The sequence below is a fragment of the Opisthorchis viverrini genome, assembly GCF_000715545.1.
Source record: "Opisthorchis viverrini unplaced genomic scaffold opera_v5_119, whole genome shotgun sequence".
Lineage (NCBI taxonomy): Eukaryota > Metazoa > Platyhelminthes > Trematoda > Opisthorchiida > Opisthorchiidae > Opisthorchis > Opisthorchis viverrini.
In genome coordinates this window covers 676-11,695 of record NW_008751775.1, presented here as the reverse complement: position 1 = coordinate 11,695, position 11,020 = coordinate 676, and the positions used below count along the sequence as shown (strand labels likewise).

At 45.4% G+C, this 11,020-nt stretch overlaps 1 protein-coding gene across 1 annotated transcript in view; it reads right to left on the bottom strand.

Annotated features, from left to right (window-relative positions):
* T265_13916 (hypothetical protein) overlaps window positions 1–9,916 on the bottom strand; it is a gene marked incomplete at both ends in the record, with an annotated part of 22,921 nt that extends 13,005 nt beyond the window's left edge. The window contains 8 exon segments of the mRNA XM_009171157.1: window positions 911–1,015; window positions 3,849–3,945; window positions 4,713–4,864; window positions 4,934–5,012; window positions 7,337–7,575; window positions 9,491–9,617; window positions 9,623–9,698; window positions 9,735–9,916. Of these exon segments, the coding sequence (XP_009169421.1) occupies window positions 911–1,015; window positions 3,849–3,945; window positions 4,713–4,864; window positions 4,934–5,012; window positions 7,337–7,575; window positions 9,491–9,617; window positions 9,623–9,698; window positions 9,735–9,839 (980 nt within the window).
* Between the last annotated feature and the right edge of the window lie 1,104 nt (window positions 9,917–11,020).

Genomic DNA, 11,020 nt, shown 5'->3' with positions numbered 1-11,020 from the left:
ACAAAAAATTTCATCCGAAAACTGGTCCAACATATGTCTCGATCTTAGGTGATTGAAAGTAGTCCGAAGTACATGGTGATTCATTTCCTTGTCCGGTAATCTGATGCATTAAAACTCAACCAAGTAACTCAACTAGAGCCCACAATAGGCAAACTCGTGACACAAAACGCTGTTACAAACCTGCGAGGGGAAAATGTACGTAGCTTATGGGTCAAACAGTTCTTGGAAATCGATCAAGTTTGAAAAACAGTTGTTTCCTACAACGTCTACTGAGGTTATTTCACGTGTAGGTGACTCGAAAATCAGAGAGCTTGCCGGTCCAACTTCAAGGCACACGCAGATTAGTAAAAAATGTGAGCCCAACAGCCGGGCATATTCCAGTACCCACTGAGAGCCGGTATTGTGACCGTTTTTTTTACGTTTTAATAAACTTCGTGTACGCTTGGTATACTTTTCTACGAAAAACGCTATCTCGGTTGGATCAGTCCGAGAACTCCGCTGAGGTATTGCCGGTAAAATTGTGCCAGTATTCGAAGTTCGAATTTTGGCTACAATTCTGGAGACACACAAATCACAGATGAGCAGGTAACGACAAGTCAAGATCATGTGGAGTCAGTGATTCTACGCTAAATTTTAACCAAAACAGTAAGTGCGGGAAGACCACGTTGATTTTACAAGGAGCCAAGACCACATGGCATTTAAGAAGATGCGACATGGAGAGACAGAAATGAGGCAATGCCATGTTCTTTCACCGCCAGTCCCGGTGATTATGTAACAACGTTTCTGGAAAGTCAAGAATTAACATTGGAGTATTTGTGCAGAGTATCGAAAATGTATAAATTTTGGTCAAATTAATGAAATGCAACTGCAGCGAAATAAAACACGCAACAAAGGTGGGGAAAAATCATACCGTAGAAGTCGATGACATACAAATACCAACCAGAAACGAGCTCGGCCAGCCACTCCGTGAACCGCATTGAATCGAGGCAATGCCGTGTAAACGCAGAGTAAGCCGCTGAAATGAGACAAAATTTAGAAAAATTAACAGTCGTTCAGCTGTGGCACCTTTTCGGTGTCAAGCTATCAAGCCACCCGGAGGAAGCGCGGGAGTTGTGATACTGTCAGGTCGCTTAATCCCAGACAGGAGCAATTAGGTGCCGAAACACCTAAAACGTGAACAGAGTAATCCAAGCGCACACGCTCCGAATGAAGGCTAAATCTGTCCAGTTCTGTTTACTCTCAGCTCTATCAAACTCCGATTCTTTCAGAGCCTGTTTACTTGTGGCCAATCTCAAGGACCACGCAGGCCTGAACGAGTGCACGGATGACACATTATTGCGGTCAGGTGACGAACGGTACAAACAATCATTGTTTGAATATATCAATAGTCCAGCGCGGTTGTGTTTACAGCGTAAGCATGGAAAAGGTAGACCAAACACTCTGAACGACTGCCGATATAAAAACGGATGAGACTCAGCGTGTACTTCTCTCGGATATTTCACTCTCGCAAAACTAAACTGACAGGGTTACACAAAATACACTTTTATCACACAGAAGGAAAAAAACACGCCTTGAGCTGACATGGGAATGTACTACCAAAGAGGCACTATTTTATGAAGCTCAGACAATTTTGAACCCGCAAATTCCCGGTCATCGGTTGAACACAAGCCGCAAATCAGCCGTAATTGGACAGGGCATAACGCCACTCATCAATCACGGAAAACACATCACGAGTTACGAATTCCCAGGAGTAGGTTTCACACATCTAGTGGAGTTATCCCGCCTCTGGTTTCATGGTAATATGAGGAGATTCGGCAATATTCAATGGAGATATCATCCAGTCAGTTAAGCTAACCTATGCTGAAACCCGGGAAGCACCGTACAGAATATTGCATGTACAAATATTATACCGGCGATATTTTTATCCAAGTGACAGCTACTCACACTACTCGTGGCCAAACGGCCAAGTGTTCAAACACTGGCCGGAATGTCGCGGGTTCGAAACTCTCGGAATTATGAGAGATGCGCATAGCTGATGATTCCCAAAAGGCGTGAAATGGCTGTACAGTGCTTCTTGGATTTACAACATAGACTAGCTTCAGTGTGAGGACGAAATCTTTATTGGATACTTTGGAATTCTTTGAAAACCGGCCTTCCTAGACAAGAAGTGCCAGAATCTCTCCTAGTAAAACACGAGTCACATGCGAAGAGTGCCGCGAAAACAATCACGGCAAGGATTAGAAATAAATTCATACTGAAGTGATTGACGGGTCACAATGGTGAGTTCAGGAATTGAGCCACGTTGTAAAGGAAGAAGGAGGCGCTAGAGAAGTACTGAAATGATGTAAGACATAAGACTCAGTGAACCGGCGAAACTGGTTGGCGTTGTTCCTCTGAATACATGCCCTGGAGACGGGGGACATGAGACTGTCAAACTGATAACTGTGCTTCCACGGCACCGGATCCTCCTTCGGTACCAATATAAAGTAGTTTATCACACAGTGTGACTTGCTGCGAAAGGAATAAACTCTGTGAAGAGCGACCAAAAGAACACAAAGACATACAGGAAATAGCGTAAATCTCAAACCGGGTTGAGAGGAATGTTACTTCGGCATTTGAAAAGTTGGGGGTATGCTCTAAGAGGAAGACGATTGGAAGGAGTGCAATTTTACTGTGTGTGGTGGTTGCTTGATATGGGTGACAGGAATTTGACGGTGAATGAAACCAAGAAGGAATAAATAGGCAAAGCAACCCCCTTTCCCCCAAAGAACTTGACAGAATTACTCTAGAGTATGGTGAATATGGAAACAACGAAGGGGAGAGGGGAAGCATTTGCGTGGCTGAAAAAGGAGACCAACACTCCTAGATGCCCGCCTTCCAAGGACAACCAAAAAAGATAGTGCAAGAATGACGAGGACTGAAGGGTGGTAGTGGAACCATTAAATGCTTTGAGTCTGGAGTGGAATTACCATCGAGGGTGTATATACGGAAAGAGTTAGAAGGATCCAACGTGGCTGAATTCGACGAGACCCAGTCAAGAAAGATGTTCAGGGCACTAATGGTTTGCGTCCAGTCGTCACAGCGTTAGGATGCGGTAGAGCACTGGGAGCGACAGGACGAAATGGACACGTCGCGGTATTTCCAAAGATATCGATAGGACCAACAACATACGGAAGGAGATCACTCATATATAGACTTAACGATGTTTGGGAGAGAATGCATCCCAGAAGAACTCCAGTGCCGGAAGACAAAGTCATCCAGTGGTGTTTGAACAGGACGGATGTGTGAGAAGCATTTGAGGCAAACGATTAAATTTGGATACATATGAAAGTCGGAAATATATCTGCACTCCAAACACGAGCAAAAGCCTACGAGATCCACATTCGTTCCCACAACGGATTCAAGAGAGGAGAACCAAATTTGTAACATGCAGGCTAACCTATCACTCGGGGAACTGTGGTGCCTGAATTCCCTTTTGGGGTCACTCAAGAGGGTGTTGTCTTCAAGATCGCGGAGTTGTTTGGTAAGAACAAGCTGTCGAGAGTGAGTTGAGGCGGTTTGAATAATAAACGCCACGTTTGAGAGTGCGAAGGGTACCAGTGGATAAGCATAAGAGAACAAGCCGTGAAATGACTGGGACCAGTTCAGGAGTACAGTTATGGAATAAACAAGCGAGGTGGTCCAGAAGTGTTGGCAGAAGACGGCAAACAGTCACCGTGGTTATGATGGACAAAGGATTCGGCGATTTCCAATAGACTGGCATGAAATTGTGAAGCAAGCACGTAAGATGGAAACTATTTCGGGTGTAAGATTAACAACGAAAATGAACAGCAACTGAATACACTCACGACATCATGAAGAAGACGTCCACAGACAGAGTAGCACTCACTATAACTTGGAAGGTCCAGCGACGGAAGTTCTCTTGTGCATAGGCAAACAGATTATCTGGAAGACGAATTAAAGAACACAAACGAAGTTGCCTTTATTGGGGAGAGTAAGCAAAGATCACTTTCCATATTCGACTGCTAAAGCCAAAGCTACCCGCTTCAACAATATCACGACATGTCTGACGAAAGACCGAAAAGGGCAGGTAGGACTTCGATCAGTTGTGGGATGCATTGACCACATCTTCATATTACGTCAAATGTATGAATGTATGTACACCGTCGACAAACTGGGTCAGATTCCTTTGACTGCGGCTAGCTGTTCTACGCCCAGTCGACTAAAGAGAATATATTTGAAATTTGTGAATACATTTTGTGTTATTTATATCCATAGGTCTAGGGGCTGGCTTTTCTACACTAAGTTGACTAAACTGGATGTCCTTAAGGCTTGTGAACAGTCTTCGTGTTGGTTTTGCCGAAAGCTTCTCTACGAGTAGTTGAGCTTGCCATGGAAGACTCGTTTCTACAGTTAAGCAGAGTCTTGTAGTCTCCGAACTGTTCTAAATATGTGTGCCCCAGGAAGATCCGGGGACATCAGTTGAGGATTCCCGGATAGGGTTTGAGCGGGACATCTAATGGAGAAGTAAAATGTCTGATTTCGGTGGAAGTGAGCACGGTTTTGAATGTTCTTTTTCTGGACGGCAGCGTATAATTTGATACCACAGCACCGCCGACCTTCTCAGGGGTAGGCTTGCGCCCAATTGTGTAAAAACAATGAGTACATAGCGAAACATTTGTTGCGTTTTACGAAAAGTGTGCAAGACTTACTAGCGACTGCGCATGAGAAAAATATGCAATGACCAAACATAATCCAAATCATGGTGATCACGCGAATTCCATCAAGGAAGGCAAGAGGATGGGCCGGCCCTTCCGCGTGTCCTCCTGACACAGTCCACCATTTCCAAGTGTTCCAAGGCAAGCTGGAAATCGATCAGGTTTGAAAACTTCCATATGTATATGGCGTGCAGACAATGCTGATCCAAGCAAACGTCCACCATTTCCAAGTGTTCCAAGGCAAGGAGAATGTCATCAAAACTTCAACAGGCAATCCCCGTCGCTTCAAGAAACCTTGAACAAAAGCAGCGAAGAGAAACAATGAAACAATGGATCTCATCAAAACGGGCACGCTGGGATTAGCTCTTTGTAACAAGAATGTACTTGCTCCACCATAGGTGTTCGTGGCGGTGGAAAGCAAAATTAAGGGGAGGTGTACAAACGGAAGTTAACAAACCTCCTGGCCCAAGATGACTTTCATCTATCATAAAATTGCACCAGAATGCATCACAGGCTTGTGTCGAATATCCAGAGAGTTGAACAAAAAAGGGTGAATTTCCTATCTCTAGGTATCTCAAGAACCCATTATTCGGTTCGGTAGAATCAACCGTACAATGACAAAAATAATCGTTCGGCTGTAACACTGGTTGGATGCCTCGTTGTCATGCCACCAGAACGAAGAGGGAGAGCTGACAGGGTACTCCGATGTCCTGGCGTAGACAAGAGCACTCGAGAAGACGGAGTTTGGGTTCGAACCAAGTACCATCCGGTCAGCAAGTTCACACCTAAATCAGTGAGCTGACTTGAAATCAACATACGTGTAGTACTTGTACCGCACTAACGACATTTCAGAAATTTTAACTGCTACCTGTCTGTAATCCCCTAGGGTATTTTGGCTGTCACGCTACCGAAACGCAGTTTCAAAACCCTGCATTGAACAGGTGTGCCACAGTGCCACCCTGCATGGCTAGCGTGAACGAGATTGAACTATTGGAAATGTGCCGTCTATTCACCGGTAGGTACTTGGTCAGTTGGCTGTTGATTTGTTCGCCGGGCTCGGCAGCTAGCTTGCTAGCTCGCCTATCGGGGTGACATTATCATCCAACTCAGACCACCTGAACAGCAACAAACGAGGCTCTACGTCACCGTGAAATGATGCAGTGTTCCCTACGAAGAGGTTTCAAAGTGACGGGCTTGGAATCAAGAAGGGGTTTTCGAGTGAGTTTGAGGAAAAATTGAATGGTCTGCGGTTGTATGTAGAACCACAGGTACGATACTCCAATCCACTACCAGCCAGGAAAACTCAAGCACTTTCAGCCGCACTATACAGGTAGGAGTAGCCCAGAACGGCGATAGTCTGGCGGAAGCACGGAGAGTCGCTATAGCCTGGGCGATGATTAAACGCAACAATATAGGTTAAACACAAATGAAGTATTAGACGTTAGACTCAGTTCTGGTCGGAAATCTCGATCAAATTCAGTTTCATTTAGTATTTGACCGAATCCTCAATTAACATTAGCTACGCCAGAGTGTTCAGTAAACGGATTATGAATTATTTTGTCCACGAGGTTTACTTTCACTGGGTCGAAAATGCCGGTCTGGTGCTTCCTTTGGTGGAGTGCCACTGTGGCTACAACTGAGACAAGAGCTGTCTCATCCAGGTAGGCGACCCCGCGCCAGTGGAGCAACAAATGGCCAGTGATATCACATCAAATAACAAAGATTCCTAGGGAAAACCTACAACACCGGATCTCTCGAAAGTGGTCACGTATTCCCAGGAGGTGTCTGGTGAGTGCTCCAGACAGAATTCGTGTAGTTTCTGGCTTGATTGGTATCATCACAAACAGTAAAGCGCTGCCCCTGGTTGGCAATACTTCGCTTCCGAGAAAACACAAGTTTGTACATTCATGTGTCGAATACAGAAAGTCTTTATCCAATTTACCCCTTCCGTGAATAGCTACTAGGCCAAACATGGGAAGAATGAGGGTCAGTATGCTGCCCGATGGAGTCGAGATTTCACCCCTGATGTTTCGAAAATTTTCTCTGACTTTGGGAAACCAAATTGCCTCACACCAGTACTGATGTACAGATCGCTCAGACGAAGTAGAACTTCACCGAGTGAGTGAAACTTCAAGCTCATAAGTCGTCACCCAAGAAGCCGGTGAATATGTGATCGCGTGATCTGGTTTCCCCGGGCTCAAGCATGAGTGGCGTTGGGTCCTATCCAAGTGCCGTTTAGACAGCGCACTGATCAGCTGCTCGTGACCAAGCGGTCAGCTGTTCAAACACTGACAGGAACATCAGCGATTCGAAACTCAGAGTTTCATGAGATTCACACTGTTGACGATTCCCAACAAGGATGAATCAGGCGTGCGATGCTTCTCGGTATTTCAGCGTAGGCTAGCTTTGCTTAAAGGATGAAATCTCAGTTGGAATATGCCAGGCTGTTTGCAAGAGATAAGCGGCGACCATGAAACAAAATACCAAAAGTGAACGAGTCGATTAAACTCAAATGATTTTGAATAGACTTCAGTGAGAGACTAGCACTAGTCAACAATATTCGTAAGTCAGGCCAACAGAACGAAACCATAGACACGATAGACATCGATCACACGTACCCGCACGAAAATCAGCGTGGTTTGAAATGGCCGTTATTTCGTGGCCCAGTAGTCCTTGTGCTTCTTGTTCGCCACTGTCTTCCATGAGCGCTTCAACGTTCCCAGCTTCATCCGAATTGGGAAAGGTTAAATTCTGTAAACGGCTGGAGTTTCTGGCCTCATGTTTCCACCGTAGCCAGATAAATAGTTCCAACGCTGTGGCGATTACCACGGGAATACCCAGACCAAGGAGAGACACACTAACAGCAGGATAAAACACAGTATCGGTATTAGATAAAACAGTCTCCACAGCCCACCTAGAAGCACATAAAGTGCTGAACCTAGGCGTTGATTATTAACACAATTCTCGGTAGCAATGTCGAACGATAAAGGGAGTGAGTGGCCCTGCATGTAGTAAACAGCCCATCTAAAAGCACATAAAGTGCTGAACCTAGACATTGATTATTAACACAATTCTTGGTAGCAATGTCGAGCGGTAAAGGGAGTGAGTGGCCCTGCATGTAGTAAACTGAGAGCAAACAAGCATGACACAATATTTTTGAGGACTCTTCGTAACACCATCCAAGTACTGAGCGGGCCTAGTTAGCAACGACAGACCAACTACTTTGCAAAATATGCTGTTACATGAGCGTGCGTCCCAAGGCGAAACCCTGAGAGAGGTTGTTAAAACAGCCGTAAAAGGCAGAATAATTGTAAAGAGGCCACGGAAGACTGTTCCCATTACCAGTTGCACTTTATTTTCGAACACGTATTCATCGCGACAAGCGTGAAATTTGGTGTCCTACTCAGGAACAAGGTTGATCGAGACTCGCGACTAGGTCCACAAGATGAGCCTTATGAAGAGAAAAGCCGATGGCGAGCTACGACTACAACTGCCTAATGAGTAGTGCTTGCTGACGGTCTGCTTATCACGGATATAACGAAGAGGAACTATGTGATATTTGAGACTGTGGGATTTCATTTCTACGCAAAAGCAGGGTAAGAAGGGGTGTTCCAGATCTTAATTGCCATGAAAAAGCAATCCTACAACAGCAACTCTACTTGGCAGTGTTGGCAAAATACAATCACTTGTAAGGTAAATTAGCAATTTTATGAGTAGTGCGCCCGTCAAGAAAATACACTACAATGTCCAGAATATCGCACCAGCCAAAAAAATTAGGCAGCCCTTGTACATTAAGTATGCTTGGGTAAAGGATACAACAAATGACAGGTTCAGCTGCGATTCAGTTGAGTTTTCCCCATAAGACCTGTGCGGTGTGCAAACGAGCGCAAGTCGCCGACCTCAAGCACTCCGGCCATTCATTCACATTAAACATGAGGTTAACGTAATCTCGGGGACTCTCCCACTTGATAAGACCCAAAAGGAGCAAAAACGGTTGTAGGCTGTTGAACGGTCCTCAGCACATTCATGAGTAGTGTGTTCCATTAAGGTTCAGTCAGGCGATTCATATGAGTTCCGGGAAATTGCAGGATAAGCACCGGCTAATTTATCATGGTAGCGATCACAAGGTGATGAACCTGTTATCGGAGATGAAAATCGCGCGCACATATTTTAGCTCACGTTTTGCTGGTGTTCACGTCTCCCGTCCGAATAGCTATCGTACCCTGGAGTTGAAGGGAACACCTACAGTCGTCATAGATATGAAACAGCCAGTGAAATACCAACTGAACCGTGTGGTGTGAGTTGACCACACTGTCGGTCAACCGGATGGTTCAGTTTCTGACCACTGTGCGAGTTTGAATGCCCTTGGAGATTCGGGAGCTGTTGTTCTCAATAAGGAAGCAACACCTATACAGTGTTTCTCGGCACACATTGACCTTGCTTACGGAACACAATCCCGATTACCAAGCAAGCCATCAAAGGAAACTAAGGCCGGCCGTGGATCATAAAGTGCGCGTCCCCGAAACCAGGTGCATTTTGCTCAGCGGTGGGTCCACACACATTCCAAACTGAGGGAAAGATTGAGGTACAAAGGAAAGGTGGACAGGTGGTCAACGCAATTGTGACTGGCTACCGTGCTGAGAAAGACATTAGGTTGGAATGATAAAGGCTAGCTTTGAGGTAAACTGGAGATAAATTCGAACTCTCACATGAGTGGGTGGAATACTGAATAGCGTTTCGTCACAAAAGCGTTTGCGGTGAACCGTACTTACATCGCGGCCCAGAACCAAGCGTCCTTTGGCAGATTATCTGGACTGCTGTGACAATACGTTGCGATCTTGTCCACCTCCACGTTGTACCTGGACATAACTGCAGAGCTGTGACGTTTGACTGTCCAAGCTTACCTCTATCCAATAGTTTGAAGAAATGCTGTTCATTGCATGAACGTGGAATACAAAAACCAACATCAACCCCAAAATGCTACAGAAGCGGATCACAAACCAAATACTGACTTACAAGATAATCGGGGAGTTTTACCGGTACGGGAATTTTAAAAATCGCTGTACAATAACGTGACGCCATTGTGGTGTTTGCCGGGAGAATGTGCTCTGGGATACTCATACAAAGCTGAAAACTTCCTGGCCAGTGTAGAGCCCCGATACTCAAACCAGGTGGTGGTCTCCCAATGGCGTCGAGCCCTAGACAAGTAAGGTGTCCATAAACAAACCACTGTCTTACACTGAAGTCCAGAGGCCTTGCGACGACCTATATCATGTAGAATGGAGATGATATCACCAAAGCAGCTCGAACCGATATCGTCTTCCACTAGGAGATCAACCAATGAAATAGTGGTATTGTACGCGCGCAGATATCGTCGGAGTTGGGATAAAAACGCGCTATATACTTCCTTGTTGCTCGACAACACGAGTTTTTCCAGACCCTTTCTAAATGGATAAACCGGAATATGGTCGGTTCCGTGAGTTCTGATGGGGAAACAGAGGTAGGCGGTCAAAAGTGTAGCGGTGATAAGTTGAAAAGATGGGTATACGCCCAGTCTCCACATTTCAACGGCGGAAAATAAATAGACGTCAATAAATACCCGTAAATTGATCAGAAAAGTGTCCTCTAAATACGATCGATGATCCTGTTGCAATCTCACAGTTGAATGATGCCGAAGAACAAGGTGTGCGTCTCGTCAGGACAAAAGCTGAAAAACAGGACGGATCAACTGCATAAAGACAAGAGACAGTATCGCGCAAACATCAAAGAGAACATCAGGAATAACCAGCTGGGAGCTTAGGGAACAAACAAATAAAACCTGTGTAGGCCAAACTGTTAAATTTTTGATCCCGGATATTAACTGTCCTCATATTGTGATACGGAATCGGAACCGTAAAAGAGCCACTGCTCAAAGGACAAACGGGTGCCATTCGACGCAGACAAATTAGTGCACTTCGGAAAAAGAAACGCGGCCAAAAGCATGTATAGAGAAACGCCGGAGTCAAACAGACGCTGCATTGTGGCATTATCCCGCAATGTAGCTCAACGAATGGAGCACTTTGAGAGCAATCGAACGAACGGGCAAACACCGGGCACTTTCGCAGCGGGACCCGGAGGCAAGCACAAGGTAGGAATATGGGACTCAACCAGTAGAAGTTTGCTGCATGTGTGGAAATCCCATCATTTACCTAGTCGAAATAAACCACTGATCTAGCAATAAGACCTTTGGACACATCATATTTCCCACATTTGCGGAACGCATATGGCGGCTCTCATGTAGATGACAAAACTGGCAGTGAAGG